General features: G+C 40.3%; 1 protein-coding gene across 4 annotated transcripts in view; it reads left to right on the forward strand.

The window, feature by feature from the left end:
* The first annotated feature begins 3294 nt into the window (after positions 1–3294).
* The window catches only part of SLAIN1 (SLAIN family member 1), a 49995-nt gene continuing 34060 nt past the window's right edge, over positions 3295–19229 (forward strand). For all 4 annotated transcript variants that reach the window (XM_014870996.2, XM_088159801.1, XM_088159802.1 and 1 more), the window contains exons 1-2: positions 3295–3758; positions 6853–6992. In XM_014870996.2, the coding sequence (XP_014726482.2) occupies positions 3310–3758; positions 6853–6992 (589 nt within the window). In that variant the 5' untranslated portion in view covers positions 3295–3309. The remainder of the gene's footprint in view (positions 3759–6852; positions 6993–19229) is intronic.

The following is a 19229-nucleotide window of genomic DNA, read 5'->3' on the forward strand; positions in this document are numbered from 1 at the left end:
TAATCTACTGCTGGGATACTGAATGGAACTCATTAAGAATTTATTAGTAATGCCAATATTGGGAGGAGAGTAATTTATGTTTAAAACCCCAAACAATTAGGTTAACTATTTAAATGACTAAGATGTTCAAATCATCTTTGCAGTATTCAAACAGACCGACCTGAAAACCACAGGACAGTGTATTCATCAATATACATTCTATCTGCCAGGACCCCTGTGTGAAGCTGTATTATTAGTGAAATTATGTGTTAGTGAAATTACAAGTACACTTAAAATAGAGCAACAAATACAACACAGTGAAACGCATTTCTACCCTTCACTAAATCCACTTGTACAGGAAACACCTGGAAAAGACAGTCTCTCACACTGACTGTGAGCATGGTAGCTGAAATATGCACAACTTTAAGCTGTTTTCTACCCATACCACTGCGTATATCACTTAAGAAGTCCCAGTGAAGGAAGAGCCAATCTCTGGACCATTTTTTTGCTGATAGGATGTCTACGACAAATGTCTGGAAAAGGTTCATTTGTGCCCATGCTAGGGCACAATGCCAAGTTCTAAGCTTTTTCTCTTTGGCAACTGAGTCCCGAAATGAGTGCCTGCATGCAACATTTGTGTAGGTGGCACAAACAGTAGAGGGCATTTGAAAATATTCAACTACTTGTACTCATAACTGAGGACAAGCATCCCTATGGTGACTTCAAGATCCTGTGCCATGATGCTATATGCTCTACCCTGTCTTCAAATGTATCTCCTGATCTATCTCCAAACTGGTGTCTGCATCAAGATATTTTTAGTGATGCAACATCCAGACCACACTGTTATGTTCCTGTTCTGACAACTGAAAACTTCTTTACTGGGTTTTTTTGCTGGTCCACTAAAAGACTTTGCATCCTTGGTTCAAATAAAAAAAAAAAAAACAACAAACAAAAAAGCCTCCATTTTGAATGTAACTTGAGTATTTTACAGTATCATCAAGGTCGGAAGAGACCTTCAAGATCATCTAGCCCAACCATCAACCTGGCACCACTATAATCACCCCTAAACCATATCCCCAACTGTCACATCCAGACACCTCTTGAATGCTTCCAGAGACAATGGTTCCACCACCTATGTGGACAACTTATTGCAATGCCTAAGTACTCTTTCAGTGAAAAAACTGATATATATATGATATATAACTGAACCTCTACTGCCTCATTGCATCCTCCAGCACTGATATTAAAATAAACTTCTTCTTGGCTTTTTTTTATCATTGTACACTAGTGATATATAATAAAATCAGTATTACATATGCTGCCAATTCATCTTTTTATATCATTTTGCAATCTTACTGGATTAATAATGCACTTGTAAGAATTAAGGCTAGTACCATTATTAGTGGTAACAAACTGAGAAATACACATTTTGCCTCTGACTAAACATGTAGAAGCTCAATTCTCCTTTTACTTGTGGGAATAAAGATTAGAGCAATCTGTAGTGGTGAAAACTGGATTCTGTTACTCATTCTAATGAAACATAGCAGAACTGAAGCCAGACAGTTTTTATACTCTCAACATTTCTTTCTTCCAGAGGGACAGAGAAGACACAACCAAAGTTTTGGATTAAGTGCTGTCTGGTTGCAAAGTAGTACACTGGGGCTGTATTTACTCTTTTCACTGATAGAAGTTGTATCACCTGGAAGTCAATGCTTTGTGTTCCCCTCTAACTTCCTTTCTACTCATTCTTATAGGACTAGTTGTTATTATCTATACTGCAAGAGTGCTTCAAAGACTGACAAGCAATAGCACCGTTGTCCCGGGCACATGCAGAAAACAGTTTCCAGATTAATAAACAAGAGACAAAACTGTGACAGGCTGGATGATTTCAAAGTTGACTTATGCCCTGAACAGAAAATCAATGTCTGCTCCGCCTTACAGCAGAAACCTGAGAAAGCAACAAAGCAGAATGAAGGCAGCAGTGGCTGACAGTTTTGCTCTGCCAAATCCGATGTTCAAGGATTGGGTAGTGATTGACCAATAGCTACTTTTAGTGGGTAGCTGAGCAACTTACAGCCCTTAGACTCACAGAATCATTTAGGCTGGCAAAGACATCAAAGATCACTGAGTCTGTTAACCCAGATTATGCCAGCACTGCCAACTCCTCGCTAAACCATCCCCAAGTGCTACATCTTTTAAATATTTGCAGGATGGTGATTGAACCACTTCCCTGGGCACTTTGTTCTAATGCTTGATGACACTTTTGGTGAAGAAATATGTTATAATATCTAATCTAAACCTGCCCTGACTTAATGAGATTTGTTCCTGGTTTCATATCAGAGCCGTAGGAGACTTAGGACTGAATTAGAAGGTTGTCCCCTAAAGCTGTAGCCAGAGGAAATGAACTGAAGGAGGGTTGTGTGATGCCTGAGCTGTCTTGGGCAACACTGAATCTCTGCTCACCTCCCAGATGACACTAGAGATACAAGCAATGTCTTCTTACAGTGCTGGGCAATGAAAGACAACGCAAAAACACTACCATAAATCAACATTACTCATCCCTCTCCCTCTCCAAGATTTGCAAGCTACAAGACCACCTATGTATCTGGATTGTGTTAAGAAAGACATTTCAATACGAGGGCATCTTTCACCTTGGGAGTTCTCCTACACATAACCAATACATAGCTACGTAGTTTTCTGCAATACTCGGCTCAGTCTTTGCTTCACCACCAGCCCAACTTGAAAAACGCGTCTCCTTCCTCGCTTTGCGCCAAACCTCCCGGGTTCAGCATGTTTCAAACCTACAAACGGCGGCTTTTGGCTGAATTAGCTCCTTTCAAACCCAACAAAGCCTCTATTTGTAATTCCCATTCCCCTCACACTCTCAATCTGAATAATTACAGCCCTGACACCACCAGGCTCTAATTACACGGCTCACGAGAGGCGCGGCGCCCGGGGCCGGATCCAGCCCGCGGGCGGGGCGGGGCGAGACGCGGTGGGGTGCATTGGGGGGAAGGCACTTTTCCTTTAACACCCGGGGGTCCCCTCGGAGGTGGCTCCCGCCGCCCTTCCCCGGAGGTGGATGGCGGGGGCGCCGGGCGGCTCTTTGTTCCTGCCGAGTGCGTGTGCGCGGCGCTCGGGCTGCCGGAGTGGGAGGGGATCCCGCCCTCGCCGCCGTTAACGGGAGGCGCAGGAGCGGCGCAGCGGGGCCGAGCGGGCGGCACAGCGGCGCAGGGCCGGACCCCGGCGCTCCCGCCTCCCCCGGGGGCCGGGCGCTGCCCTCCGGCGGCGCGGCGGAGCAGGTGCCGGCGGCGGCAGCGAGCCGGCAGGATGGAGGCTGCCTTGCTGAAACCGGCGATGATGGCGGAGGTGAAGGGGAGCGGCGCCGGCTCTGCCGTCAGCGCCGAGCTGGAGGTGAAGAAGCTACAGGAGCTGGTGCGGAAGCTGGAGAAGCAGAACGAGCAGCTCCGGAGCCGCGCCGCCGCCGCTGCGGTGGCCACCGGCCCGCCCAGCCCGCACCTGCTGCTGGCCCCGCCGCCGGCCCCGGGCGGGCTGCGCCCCTCCAGCCCTCCCGCCGCGGGCCCGCCGTGCATGCCCAGCCCGGTGCCCACCCTGCTGTGCCCGCCGGAGCCCCTCGCCTACTTCAAGCCCTCGCCCGGGCCGCCGGCTGCTGGCGGCGGGCAGGAAGGCGGCGGCGGTCCGGGGGCGGCGGCCACGGTGCTGGACGAGGTGGCGGTGCTGGAGCTGGAGGACGGCTGCGGAGAGGACGAGGATACATGGTACATGCGGCTCGGCCCTGCCCTGCTCCCCGCCCCGGCTCGGCTGTGCCCCCCGGCCGGGCCTCCCGCTGCGGTCTCCCGGCTCTGATTAGTATTAGCCCCCAAATCCACTTGATCTCCCTGCTTAGACTGAAATCTGGTTTTTTTTCCCTTTTTTTTCCGCCCCCCATCTCCAAACCGTGCCGCCCTGCCGAGGGAAGGGACGCGGCTCAGGTCGCGCCTTCACCGCCCGCAGCGTCGCGCCCTCGGTGGGAGGCAGAGCTCGTTTTCCACCCCGAGGAATACCGTTCACATCTCAGCCTACTTCCAGCCTCGTGTTTACATAAGGAATTAAAAATAGCGGAATTTCGTTCCGAGAAAGCCTTGATCTGAGCAGCGCTGCCTCCTCATCCTAAAATCTCTGCCAAATTATCTCCCATCTTCAGGGATTTGGGAGGGCTTTTGTCTTTAGGCGTTGATCTAAATTGTGTATCTCACACGCCCATATAGCTCCAAAAGGCACGGCAGGGTGCTAATAAATGCAATAAATCGGAAATGACTAATAGATGGATAGAGCAAAAAATAAAATCGACCTGGACTGCTTAACCTGTGTAACCTGGAATGGTTAGACTCCCGTAAAAAGGAATAGAGGGGGAGACTGCAAGGTAGCGATGTAAGTAGATCAGTAAAGCTAGTGCCTCAAAACCTGTTTCAGCAACGTGGGCGATCATCGCAGGGGCAGTGCTGGAATACTGTCTTGGCTGTGTAACCATGCGAAACGACATTGAGCCTCAATTTATTTTCAAGTGTCAATAGCAATATATAGATTATTTAAATGAGTTTTAGAGTATTTGTCTGAGCTTCCATATAGCTCTCTTTTTTTATGAGGTTCGTTTTTGAATCAAGCTATAAGTTAATGTCAAATAAGAATAAAATGCAGTATAAAGAAGCTGTGTTCAAATATCCTTAATTTTGATCGAAGATAAAAATGTCGAAAAATTAATCTAAACGTCAGAAATGTTTCTGATTGTCGTATGTGCTTCATGGTCCACAATACCATGTTTCTGAAAATGGCTTTTGAGAATCACATAGAAATTGTGGAAAATTTTGTCAGCACCGCTTCATTGTGCATGTGGTTGGTCTGTGCAGGGTTGGTTTGAGCTTGTCAGTCCAGACTTAAATAAAATTTTACGTTGTTTCTAACTTCTAGCTTTCCTAGCATTAGGGAATATCAAATTTGTTCGATAATGTCTTGTTAGCCAAAATGCTTTCCTTGTTTACATTTTACGGTAGCAGTCAGTTCGATCGCTGCACTACTGTCCTGTAGTGAAATTTCCAATTTGATTTCCTCCCTGGGAGCAATCCTAGATTAGGGCGCCAGAATTTACCTTTATGTCACACATGTATGTGTCCACAGGCAGAATTTCATGGCAGGGATTTGTTAACAAATTTGTTTCACTAAGAGTGACTTGTTTGAGCTGTTGAACGTTTTTAGTCCAAGTATAAATCTCTGTCTTTGTTCGTGAAAGGTCAGGTGTGTCATGCTAGTTGCTTTGGGCCTTTTAAAAATCTGTCTTTAAAGCAAACTGCTATATGGAAATCCAAAACCTTCCGTGCATATCCTAGTTGTTGATTAGGAATTTTAGGCCTTAAATACCTTTGGGTTTTTTGTGTTTTGCTTGGGTTTTTTTGGTTTTGTTTTGTTTTAACTGTAGTTACAAAAAACCCCAAAACCAGCCAGCCCTGTGGAACCACAGACAGGTCAAACTGCTTTGTAGCGTTCAGCTTTTTACAGGGAGATCTGATCATCAGTCAGATGTTCAGCTTTTGAAACACTTCTTCAGGTTAACAGGAAACTTGAAAGCTTTTCTTTCATTTGCTTTTTGGCTTTCTCAGTATAATTTTTAAACTGTGTGGTCAGGTACTGCAGGACGTCTTGGGAAATGAGTCTTCTCCTCAGAGCAATTCAATAGTTGATCTCTGCTGGGATTGCCGAGAGAGAGAGATAGCAATCGCATTGAGGATATTTATTCCTTGTGAATTGGATAGACAGTTTTGATTGACTTCAAAGGCAAAAATCTCCATGGGGCAGACACTGGAGAAGGGCTGCTCTGGTGGGGCTTGGGTAGCTCTTGAACCAGAACTGTGAAGGTGAAATGCTGCTGCTACTTGTTAGTGACCCCCTGAGGGGCAAAATCCTGTTTAGTTTTTGGTCTTTCCTTTAAATCCCCCTTTGTTCAGGCCAGATCCCTTTACAGTCTGTGGAGTGCTTTTCTGGTGCCTTGAGAATCTGCCTCTGGGTGTCCCTAGCCCCGTGTCTCTGAGGTGGGCAGGCTAGGGAGCTGTAAGTCAAGGGTCTTGTCCAGCAGACCAGAACAGTTTGCTTCCTTGAAGATTTGCACTCTATCAGGTGAATTGGCATCTGCTGTGCCTGCTAATCTACCAGGGTGACAGCACCAACCCAGATCTCAGCCTCAAGAATTCTCCCATGAAATCTGCTTTGAAACCTGGTTTCCTAATGTGCAACTGATCAGTTGCCAACTCTTGCCTGAGAATAATGCACATACATTAGCTTTTCTTGCGTATGTGCTTTTTTTTTTCTTTTCTGCTGATGTTGAATGTTGAAAATAGATTTTCAGTGTTTCTCATCGAATATTTTTTAATCATTACAGATACGGCTTGAATAACATCTGTTTCATCTGGTTAAAGATAAAATCAGATACTGAAATTATCTAAATCGCTAGTAAATATAAGTATAGGGAAAAGCAAGAGCACCTAATGTGTACAGCACATAATACATTTGAAGTTTGGGCAGTGCTGAAATTCAGACAGTGGTAGTGATTAGATAGAAGATTTTAATGTGAAATCTACTTGAATTTTGTTTGGATGTGCCAGACCCGTAGAGTTGGTATTTTGCCACCTGTTTTTCTGAGGAGGGAAGAAAGAAAACTAATGCAAACTCTTCTACTTCAGGATATATTTCTTTTTATTAGATGTCCTCTTGCAGGGCTTTGGATGTTATAAATTATTAGTGATCTAATAGGAAAGTGAGCTTACAAAAGCAAACTTTGTGGTATTGTGTATCTTGCTGATACTTCTGTGTGTTTTGGTTAAGGTTGTACGTCTTGCCTACCAAGACTCACACTCCTCAAGAGAAATCACTGAGTCCTCTGCAGTGGTGCAGACGTGTTCTGGATCATCCAACTCCTGAGATAGAAGCTGCAAAACGCTCCCTATGTTTTAGATTGGAGCAAGGTAATCTTATTTTGCTAATTTCATTATTAGGAGACTGGTCTTTTTGGTCTGTTTTTTCATTCCTGTTTGTTGTTCTCACAATTTAGCAGGCTTTACACATGGCAGACGTGCAGTTTTTTTCGTATGTATGCAAGTCTTCTTTCATTACATAAATGCTTACAAATGTTTCAATTTTTTTCTTTTCTGATCATGCGGTGTTTAAAGTATTTGCCTGTTCTGTTATCCATTTTATCTCCTGCACGACTTGTTCTAACTTGTCAGTTTTTCTTCATGGCTTAAAATAGAGGACCTCCTGGCAAGGAAATATTGATGCTAACTTTACTATTGGTATATCTATTGAGGCTTGAAAAAGGGTGCTTTTCATTTTTGTAAAGTCAAAATTGTCATGGGGCTATAAATCTTTAGACATATTTGTCAATATCTGATGTAGTGTCAGAAGTTTGCTAAGTACAGCAGTCACCAAGAAGAGCTGTAACTTGACTGTAGTGTGGTTTTGTTGGCATCTCAGGTACTGGAATCCATCTGATGGCTGATCAGTGCTGGTGAACTTATAGAGTTCTCTGTGTGCTCTGACTTTTGATTTAAATAGATACCAGACAGCACATTTCTTACTTTCTTACTGCCTGGAGTCTCATTAAGATTGTATTAAATGTTGTTGAAGAAAGCGATTAAGGGAGGATAGTAAGATTTGTAACTTATTAGGAAAGGAGAATTAACAATACAGGAATGATGCCTTAAGTTTTAGCTTTTATATTTTCCAGATTCTGTACTGCCTTAGTGTGGGGGCTCTGAACTTCATGTAAAGTGTTACCAAATTCTCTTTACAGGGTAGTTAGACAAAATAATCCTTTTCCAGCCTGAGAACCAAGGACACTGTTACAGCTCCAGGCCCAAAAAGTATAAACAACAGTAAATTGAGGAGAGCAAACAGGGAGGATAGGACTTCATAACCTGAAGCTGTAATTTGACAATTGACCCAAATATATAAATGAACCAAAACATAAATGTGTGAAAACTTGTGACTGGGATCCATCTTGGGTGTAGCCATGACCAGGTTCTTGTACTGCCCAAGATGTATCCTTTAAAGGCCTTATTAATAAATACCTACTTTATTCCTTCAACGCTGTCTAGCCTCTGTTCTGGGTAGCCTCTCACAGGCATCAGGAACATGACAGAAGGAATAAAGCTAATGAGAGCATCAACATATGGCTGTATATGTTAGCTACAGCCATCATTAAGAGAGATTGAGCATGTTCCTGTATGCTTTGGAGGATATGGTTAGCTGTGGATAAGCCTTACCCAAAATCAGGCATTTAACTAAATCAGACTCTGAAGACATTGGCCTCTTTGCATTGGCTATAAAAGATGCTACGATTATTGATCTTGAAATATTTATTTGAGCTGGTTTGCCTCAAGTTATGTGGGCCAAGCTGTGTTTCCTATATTGATAATCATCCCATCTAGTTTTAGGGTGGACTTTGGCTCATTAATTGGGTATCTGAGTTCAGGTGTCTGTAGGTTGAGCTGAACATCATGTTTTGATTATCAATGGAAGTTTTGTGTGTAGCGTCAGAGGAATCAGGAGCTGCTCAGGTGACAAGGTTCAGGTGTTGACTGGATACTGACTGAGTGTAGAATGAATTTAGTAGCTCTCTGAAGTCCACTGACATCGATGGGTGCTTGGCACTCAATCCTGTGTGCTCACCTGAAGGTACATGGTTGGGCATCCAACAGTGGAATGCAATCTGATGTACCAGCACTGTTTACATTGCCCCACATAGGTAACTAGTGCCCTTTGAGATGGCCTATTACCCTGTTTTGTGTTCAGGACAGATGCAGACCTTCCAAGGGTCCTGTGCTTTTACTGTCCTGTAATGATACCTTGGCCTTGCCAAGGGTCTCTCAGGTGGGCAGGCACATGCGAGTATGGACAATTGAGTAAAGCCTGTAATGTCAGTGTAGAAACAAGCAAAAGGACTGCATGACCTATTTTTTCCTCTTAAAAGGATTTATTTAAATTGAATAGGCAATAAAGGTTTCAAATTAAAATCACTCTATAGTTATCAGTTCAGTCTCTTTCTCGGCAGAAGTTACAGCAAATGGCATATGTCATTGAGTTATGTTGACAGTGAGTTACACTGATCCATATGTTCTGCTCATGGCAATTAGCTCATGAATTTCCTGAGCTCTGTAAAAAGTTCCTGAGAAATTATATGCCATAAATAAAACCTATTATGGGAGCAGTATGTTCAGGGAGGGAATAGACTTGTCTTTATACTGCAACAATTCTTTGGTAAAATTGCTTTGATAAATAATTTAGTTAAGACTTGATTAACAGGTCATATTTCTGAGTAATTTCTTTTAGCACCTGCATCTTTATAAGTAATACAAATATGCGAAAGTCATTCTTCTTACTCTTAAATTTTTAGAAGTTGATATTGCCAGATTAATTTATTCCTTAGTTTTTCAACCAGATGTGAGTCTTTTGTAAAAATCTAATAATTTGGTTTTTGAAGTTCCGAAAAGTTCCTGTAACCTGACTTTCCTGTGTTTTATTTTGCAGTGCACTCAGTCAGTAATGTACATGTATAAATACATACACATAATCCATCCAGATTTTATAAGTGACTCACTAAGTATGGCATTCTTTTTTTCTGGTATTAGAGTTTCAAACTTCAGTTTGTGGTGTTTCCCCTTTTAGCCATATGCCTTATAAGGGCATTTTCAAGGTATTTTTAATTCTGGTTGTGCCTCTGCTGCTTGGCTCTGGATCAATGGTTTATGCTGAAGTACTTGAGAACTATTAAATGAGTAGTCAGAAAACATTTATAGTGTACCAGAGTGTGATTTCTGAAATGGTTTATCGGTAGAATTCACTTAGTGCATGGTGCATTTGCCAAGAATTAAACCAGTTTAGTTGTTACAGCTCTTTAGACATCAGAGTGCACATAGAAATAAAAAGCAGTAAAAATTGATTTTTGACTGCAGAATCAGCATATCTGAATAAGTTCATGTGAGAGAAGAGCTGTGAGCTAAAAGAAATTTCTGCCAGTCTTATCTTTTGAGTTGTAACTATTTCCTGTTCTTTTACTAAGATTTTTAATCCTCATTTATTCCTGCTTGTGTGAATATTTCTTACTACATTGCATCTTGATTTTCATGGAAGTTTTCATTTGTTTTTTGAAATATCCCAGCATTTGCATAGCTCATAACACGGTTAAAAGTCTTGTGAGAGGCTTCTGCCAAAGCAGTCTAAGGCAGTGAAATAGTCCAACAGCTACTTGGTCTTTCTGGCCAGAAAATCAATTGAATGATGGTATTTTCTTTTTACTTCGCTGTGCTCATCAGCCTGTTTCTTTTCTAGTGAAAATGACTGTTTTGAGTATTTAATTGTAGAAGTTAAGAATTGGTCTTGGCATAAATCCTTAGCGTTTATTGTAAGCACAGAGGTGGTCTCCAGCAGGTGGTTTTTCTGTGAACCACTGTGAGAACTTGGGCAAACTTCTCAACATTCCTTTGGTCTACCAGTACGTAGGTAAAGCTTTTATAATGTTTATAATGAGCTAGGCTTATTACAAACACTGTTTCTGTGCATTAAGCATGCTAACTTGAAGGAGGATGAAAGTTAAATATAACCTCTTATGATAAGATCTTGGCTTGGAATCGTTCCTGTTTCCCATGAGAAATAACAGTGTTCAGGTAACATTTGTTGTTTGTTTCAGTTGTTTTATCTCTGTGGGCTGGACTGGATCACATCATCTTATTCTTTGTCAATTATCTTTTGTTTGAAACCTTTGTGATTTGTTATGCTTATAGCAGGCCTCTGTATGTTGTAGGGTCAATTAGCTCACTGTTTAGATTTTAATCTTGCTATTTTGTTTTGTTAGATTAATTGAGGTGAACAGGGCCACCTAACAGTCGTAACAGTGTGATAGAGCCTCTTCTGTGTTTTCGTGACAGTTGCAGGTATTGGGACATGCTATAAGTTCAGTGAGCAGAGAGATGTGGCATGTAAACTTTCTAGCTGATGCGGGTGGGTATAACTCCTCTGAAACTGATGACCAACACCCTGGCTGAAGATTCATGCCTAATTTCACTTCTCCAAAAAGCTCTGAAGAAGGCAGGTGGATAAACTGAGGGGTTAAGAGGCTTAGCAAGGACTCAGTCTGTAGGAGCTCAGCTTTTTTGCATTGCCTCAAAGTGTAACTCAACCAGTTCAGTCTTCCAGATAGGAAGCTCCTCTTCATTGGAGAATATGAAATAATGGATAGATTGAAAATTTGGCTTAGACGAGTTCTTACATAGAAATACCATTTCAGATGTTTAAGATCAGTAGGCAGCTGAAGTCTGTAGGTTTTGCAGTTGGCTGCAGTAGTTTTTAGTTTAAAGAAGTAAACGCTGTTTTCTTTCTTAAATTATTATTGTGCTTCAGGGTGGATGCTATTATGCCATCTGTGGATGACAAGGTATGTTGTGAAACAGATCCATTGCAATTTCTCTGCATTGCCTATGATTTCATGAAACAAAGATTCTCATTAGAGGAATTTTATTAGTTATTATGCTGGATCCCAGTGTTAAATATTAGTTAAGGTTGATATCCAAACATACAATGTACCCAGAAGAAAAACTGGGAGGAGACCAAACAAAATTATTTCTTTTGATAGTACTATTTTATTTTTACCTATTTTACCTATTAAGAATAAAAAAGAATTCTGATAGGCTGGTAGGGCCCCAGGCAGAAGGTTTTACCTGGATGTGTTAAGTTGTGGTTTATACAGGTAGAGGCAGTGTTCTCTCCCCTTATCTAACTCCGTTCCACTTTCCATGGGTTCCTAGTGAAATAATTTGAGTCTTTAAGTTACGGAATACACTTTCAACTGTTAAAAAACACTGTCATAGGGAACTTCTATCCTGTAGTCTGTTAACACCAGAAGCAAACAGAAAATACTGTAAGTGAACTAAAATTTTTTATCTTGTATGCTTGGGCTGGATCCAGTGCTGAAACAAGGGCAAGATGGATTTTTTTTTTTCCTAAAGTAGATTTATTAGATTTACTTTTATTTGCTGTCCATTGATGGATCAGATATGTATGTTGTGATACTCAGAACTGGATTAATAAAATTTCACATAGCTTTCTTGCTCATACATAATGCAGGTTAGTTCTATGTAAAATGCTTCTGAGGCGGGAAGTAATAATTTGCAGAAGCTTACAGGTAATTGTTGTTTCCATCATTAATAAAATGTCTAACACTCTAGGAGTGAAAAAAGTGGCATGAGAGGTTTGGTTCCTTTTTTTGTATGTTTCTGATAATAAAAAATGATAAACAACTATAGCTCTTACGCACATCTTAACACCTTTTGAGGGATGTGACATCTTGGAGGTCAGGCTGTTTTGGCATCTGCTGCAGTACAAGCTTAGTGCTTTGAGTGCACCTATACATGCACAGCAGTTACTTCCTAATAGGTTTCATTTATTTGAAGTAATTTGTTGTAACAGCTGCATAATTCCAAGCGCTTCCTAGAGGTTTTGCAAATGCTGATATCTCTGGATTTTCTAGCACAGCTGCTGAGGATTTGTTTATTTCAATTTGGAAAAACTCAGGTCTGATACTCGACTTGGATTTCAAAAAGAATATTTCTCTCTGTAACATTGCTGCTCTGCAAGTACACTTGCAGATAGAAGTGTTTGGTTTAAAACCCATACGGTAACAAATGCATAGATCAGAAACTTAACTTTTAATTAACTTCAGAGATACCTCTTGCATTCTTAATACAGCTCTTCAATATGATTTCTACTTTTTATTAAATCACAATATGCATACTATTTAAGAATTTAATATTTGGGGACTGATGGTTGTGCAGCTCATAATTATTTGCTTTGAATAGAGCTCTGGTTATTGTACTTGCAAGAGGAAGCTGAATTCTGAAGTGGCTGTAAAGGGAGAGAGGTGGTGTTAGATCTTGCCTCAGTTGAGAAGACACCCATCCCATTTTAGAGTATTTTTTTTTTTAATCCATGCTGACTACTGAGCTGGGATTATCATCTCATCATGAGGGGTTAAACAGCTAGAAACACTTTTTTTCATGTGAGGATTTCAGTAGGCTGATTCTTATTTATAATAACTTAAAACTCACAATGTAAGTTCAAAGCCTGTAATGCAGTGTGTGTCTCAAAGCAATAGAAGTAGCATCAACACTGCTTTATGCTAGAAGTACAGGCACATTTAGTGTTACCTAGCAGAGTACTAATCCCTGGGTTGGCTTCTGAAGGTGTGCAACTACTTTCCTATATAGAAATTAAAAGAAACCTAGGTTTTAATAATTGACTTGAGGGCATTTGGGAAATTATCCTCTGGAGATATTTTTTTCTATTGAAATGATGATCTTTTCAAAACTGGACTGTTGTGGATGCTGCAATTTCATTTTTGCTTCTAATAGTTTTACGTGGTTGCTCACTGTTTGCTATTCCCCAAATTATTGTTACAGCTTTTGTCTTTGATGGTGTCTTTCTTTCACGGTCTGTTTTTGATGTCTGCAGAAGAGAGCTGGGAATAACATTTCAGAATGCAGACAAGTGTGATAGAGGTAGCACTGCTTCTTTACTGAAAGGTTTATTTTTGTATTTTCACTTTCAGGGAGCACTTTGGTTCTTGTCTTCACAATATTGCATCTTTTGGGAAGCTTTTGTTCACACTGGGATGTGTGTACTTTTGTGTTTTTATGCCATGATCCTTGCGTATCTTTTGGCTATTTCTGGGATATAGTCTACAGTCCTGTAAATGTGTCATGTAGGCATTCTTGGCAACTGCCTTTGCATTTTAATATATTAGAAAGAAGTTGATTATTTGCACTCTTTCCTGAGTGTTCCACATTCAGCATCTCTGTTCATGTTTCATGGAAATAAAACATTTACACCAATCATTTGCTTTTACCTAAGGGTTTATGCAACATTATTGTAAGAAAATAAAATCCTTTTTATTCTACTTGGTAATGAAATGTAGTCAATAAGCTGTAATCTGAATACTTGTGGGGCAGAGGCATTTACAGATTTGCTTGATCTTTTTTTTATGTTGCAAGACAGAAGGTGAGTTAGTACAAATTATAGAGACAGGAGTTTATAAAAACAAAATTCCTGCGTGTTCTTTTTTTTTGCCTTCATGAACTTCTTTTAAAGTACTGTTATCTTAATTTTACTTCCAGAATGGGATATTCTTGTAAGATTTTTAATTACAGAAAATGTTTCCTTGGGGAATATTGGCCCTTGGTGAGGTCACTAAGCTATTCTAAAAGTCTTCTGCATGTGGATTTATCACTGTAATGAAATGCTTTATTGGAAGCTTCACTCTTAAAAAGTCTGAGGGGGAATAAAGTAGTGAAAATATGCCTGTGGAACAAAAAAAATATTTTCATCAGCAGAAAAATAGTTGCAACCTAGGTAGGTGCTCTTTTGAAAAAAGATTTGCAGCATTTCAAGATAACATTCTTGGTAATGTTAAAGGAATTAAGTCACAAAGTATACTGCAACAAGTTCTTGAATGTTTTATACTGTGCTGGGAGTATTTGGCTATGGGAGGTCATGGAAAGCTTATATGGGGTAGCAATTTTTGAAATAACATAGCATAGCATTTCTTTGTTTTATCTATTTTATGTATTTTTAAATCTATTATGTTGTGTTAGCAAGACTAAGGAAGTACTGGATGATGTTCATTGGTGAGTTCAGACCACTGTTACCACTCTTACAATGTAAAGCACCTGTTAACCAAGTCTGCACAGCTGGCCGAGCTCAGACTGACTCCGCTTCATAACACCAGAGAAATCTGTATGAAAACACGATTTTGGGAGAGCTTTTTGCTTGAAAGTGGATGGCTGTTTGCTCAACTTAGGTAACCCCATGTTCCCTCCTTATGCAGAGGGGGCCATTGCACTTGCAGTCTGACTTGAAGTAAACAAGTTCTACTTTTGGAAAGTCAGCTTTGTATTCACTTGTCTTTTCCCTTTAGGTAGTAGCAAGTACTAGTGTTGATTTTGCTGCCTGCCCTGTATTAATTCAGGGTGAGGAGCCCTGTACCTTGAAGTGCACAATTCTAAAATGGTTACTCAGAGAGTTACTGGTGGATGACTTTGAAGTTATCCTCATGCAGTCAGATAAATTCCTCTATAAAGGTTGATGAGTTGTGTCCTCTGCTGCATAGGAGGGATCAGTAGCTTTCTCTTTGTTTTGTCTGTAGTTGATGGAGGACAGGTTGTTTCTGAGTTAAGTACAATAAAGATTTTAAGAGCTGTTTTTGATACTAAATGTTACGCATAATTTCACTGAACCTTAGTCATTTAAGTTAGATACCTGGGAGAAACTGTCTGTCCACTGATTCTGAAGAAGCCAAAGGACAGTCCACTCAGCTATTCTTATGCAGTTATGTGAATTGAGTCTGGAGATAATAATTTCTCTCCACTAATTAGGAAAAGATTTTGGGGTACTTAGCATCAGAAGGATTTGGATGCAATATTGCTTTATATTTTTAACAAGTTTTGACTATCCTCTGCATTTTGTAAGAATAGCCCTGGTGCCTTTCATTCAGAGATGGTTTCTCACTGTGTCCTATTTCTTCAGTCATGGCACATCTGACGTTGTTTTTAATTATTTGTTTAGAAGCTAAGCTCACTCTTCAGAATAAGGACGCGGGATGCTTGGGGTTTTTTTTTGTGTTTTTACATACTAGTAGCTATCTATAGCTTTCTGTGTAAGGCACAAAAGTTTTGTTCCACATTCCAGTCACTGGTGAAATGGTATAAATTCTATTGTTTTGTCTGCTACTCTTAAGTTAGGTACATGGGATATTGCTTTGTGTTGCATGTGTATCACAGAGGAACATCGATGTGATTGAATCTGCTTTGGAAACACCTTTTGTGTCTCAGTTTCCAGCTCCAGATGTGGAGCTCTTCCTCTTGTGTCTGACTGTAAGGACCTTGTTGTTGCGTCTCACATATTTATGTGAATACATAGAACGTGTAATGGTCCAGGTTTGTTCCACCTAATTTAGGTTTGTGTCTAGTAAATACCTAGTTCAAGGTTCAGTCATATTGACTGTGATCCATTCATTTTAGCAAGGGTGCCAAGCATAATCTGGCATTCTTTTGCTTCCTTGAGGTATTTAGGTGGGCAGATGGATATGATACAGGATCTGCACAGCAGCCTCACTGAACAGGACCAGCTGGAGTGCCTAAAATGTCATTACATTCTGGTTTTAGATCACTGAATCATGCCCTTGCTGTTCCATGCTGAAGGATTGGTTCTGCTCCACGCTGTAGGTGTTAAAATGAGGCTGTCTACAAGTAGGCCCGCATGTGTGCATTGTTTTGACTTTTCTGTTTAGAATTGCTTTTTACATATAAGAAAATACAACATGCACTTTATATTGATGCTGTCACTTCATAGAAAAATCATCACACAAGAAAGTGCAAGATCACTCATGTGGTCAAAGTATGCCACTGCAAGTTGACTTTAAATAGTACTAGCTGCTTGTTTAAAATCACTTGAAATCGTGTAAAGATTTGTGTCAGAACTTAAAGTAAGCTCTTAGGGCTAGGGGCTCTAATTTGTTTTATTCTTTAAGAGTGGCTCATATAATGTAGTTCCAATTTCATCGGGCTCAAGGTCCTACCCCAGTGTAGACTTAATAAAACAGTAGGATTGAGTAGTAGGTCTTTAGAATTTGCGTCTGGCTGGTACCATATATCTTTTAAGTTATTGTTTTGTTTTATTTTAGAGTTAGTTGGCTCCTGATCTATTTGTGACTTTTGTCTTCAGGCAATTTTTTCTTCGTAACATGTTTCAAGTCTATTGTGAGTGCAGAGCAGAGTTTTGTGGCGTGGGTGATAGCAACTGAGTTATCTGTTGTGTTGTGGCCTTCAGGTACAGAGGACATGGCTCAGCATCCTAGTGTCCTTTCTTCCTAAAAGTCCACCATGTCTTTCAAGCAGCTCTGTAAAATGCTAGCAGACCTTCTCCATGTTCTTTGTTCCTTCTTCCTAACCCATAGGAAAGGCAGGATATAGTGATTTGCAGGCCAGCATGAGATAGGGCAGAGTGGAGTGGCAGAATCTTGGCTTCAGCCTGTTCCTCCGTGGTGTCATCAGTTTTTTTTTTTGTCACTTCTGCTTCATGCATTGCAGTTGTATAGCCAGTGTTCAGACTGCCTCATGGTTGTTTCTTGATATATTTTGAAATACTGGGTATGAAATACTTCACTATAGTCACAAACTGATCTTTATTTATAAACAAAAAATCAAATTGTAGGTAGGCACATACAATCTTGTGTTGGACATAAACAGGTAAAATATTTTTTGGCCTTTGATTTATGCGGATGCTGATAAATCTGAAATAATTGTTTAGAAGAAATAAAATATTTCTTTATAGATAAGCTTGAAGAAACAGCTCAAACTATATTGTCCGAGCCTGTTTCTGTTTATTGTGAAAATGGCAGGTTCTGGTGATGGAAACACTTGAAAGATGCTGCAGAGTACCTTTTATCCTGAGCAGTAAGACAAGGGCATGCAGGATGCTGCAGCAACTGTAATAGTTGTACTGGGGTCCTTCTGCAATTTGTGTGCTTTTGACTCCTGTCTGTGTGCTGTTCCCATGCTTTCCCTGTTGTACTGTGCTCTTGGGTGTTATACTCCTCTCCTCCTCTGCCAACTTAGGCCTGTGTTGCTTGTTAGTGAGGATCAAAGAATGCCTTTTTGTTAAATGCTTGTACAGTTCTTGGTGCAGTGTATGTCTGGAAGGTACTCGCAAGGCAAAGTTTACCGAAGGAGTCTCCCTTGAGATACCTGAAATCACCCCAGGGAAGCTTAAATGTAGGATTGTGCTCTGAGTTAGTGTCAGGAGACATTGGCCTTTCTCCAGGGAATCTGAAGAGGCTGGTCTGCTTAGCTTAAAAATTGTTGCAGAATCCTTAACCCCCATGACAGTAATGGTATCTGTATCAAACATCTATATGTCACTTTACCCATTTTCCTAGTAGCAATTTTTTGGTTAGTGCTTCTTAATTTGGCTCAAGGTTGGTGTTGAATCTTAATTCTGTGTGAGGATATATGTATTCTGAATATGTTGCTTTATTTGGTAGTCAGGTAAACCTCTATTAGAACTTTCCTTAATGATAAACCCCATGAATTTTTTCCAGTAGGATGTTTAAAAGTATAAAAAAAACGGTTTCACAGTGGCTTTTATTTTTGTGAGTGTTTTAGATATTTTCTCTGCTTTTGGTAATAGTGTTAATGGTTTCTCATGATAATCACATAACTGTGACACTTGCTATATTTATCCAAAAGCCACAGGGTTCCTGGAGGGTAAGTGCTGCTTTTTACCTTGATTTGAGCCTAAGATTTAGCTTTTTCAGGCAGCAGATTCACTTGAACAAAGAAGAGTGTGGCATCTTGAAACAGTATTGGAGTCAGAAACTGTAAACTTAGCTCTCTGGTAAAAGCCTCCTTCCAGAAGTTTAACCTGTGAATACAGATGGCAAGTAGATACAGTTTTAAGAGGAGCTGTAGTGTTTATATGGGTGTTGCTGGGATGCAGAGAAATTTCAGGACTAAACAATAATGATAGGAAAAGTGCAATTTAGGGTTAACCTTGGACTAAATGGACTAATTTTATCTGTCTTTTCATCTATCATAAATGATCAAGAGAGTTATATCCCAATAGGCACATATATTTGAATTCTCCCTGGTATGTAATAAAGATATACTGTTAGGAGAAGAATGGGAAATTGTCCTTCTGTGAGTCTGTTTTTAACAGAATGGATCCTTCACCCTTTATGCTTCTCTGTTTTGCTGATGGTAATGCAACAAAGAAAAAAATTTATGTAAGCTACCAGAAAATTTAAATTTAGGAATTGTAATTATGTATTTTTAACTTTATTTTTCCTCCAGCAACTTGTTCAGAGCAAAAATACACTTTTGTTTCAAATTCTTGCTAACACGTCTGATTAGCAGTGCAGCACATGTCCACTTAGGAGAGGTGTTGTACGTCCTATATGGCATGAAGTTCTATCCTATGTACATCCTATGTAGAGATGAAGTTCTCTTTTATTAACTGGAGTTACGGTCTCTGAAGAGTCCACTAAGCAGGTCATAATAGCATTTTTTGGTACTAGTGCAGTGTATAGACTAAATGAATAGTACATTTTCAGCATGAGAGTACCTTGTGTAGTAGCTGAGCTCTGATCTGCAAGGGGA

The sequence above is a fragment of the Sturnus vulgaris genome, chromosome 2 (genome assembly GCF_052056855.1).
Source record: "Sturnus vulgaris isolate bStuVul1 chromosome 2, bStuVul1.hap1, whole genome shotgun sequence".
Taxonomy (NCBI): domain Eukaryota; kingdom Metazoa; phylum Chordata; class Aves; order Passeriformes; family Sturnidae; genus Sturnus; species Sturnus vulgaris.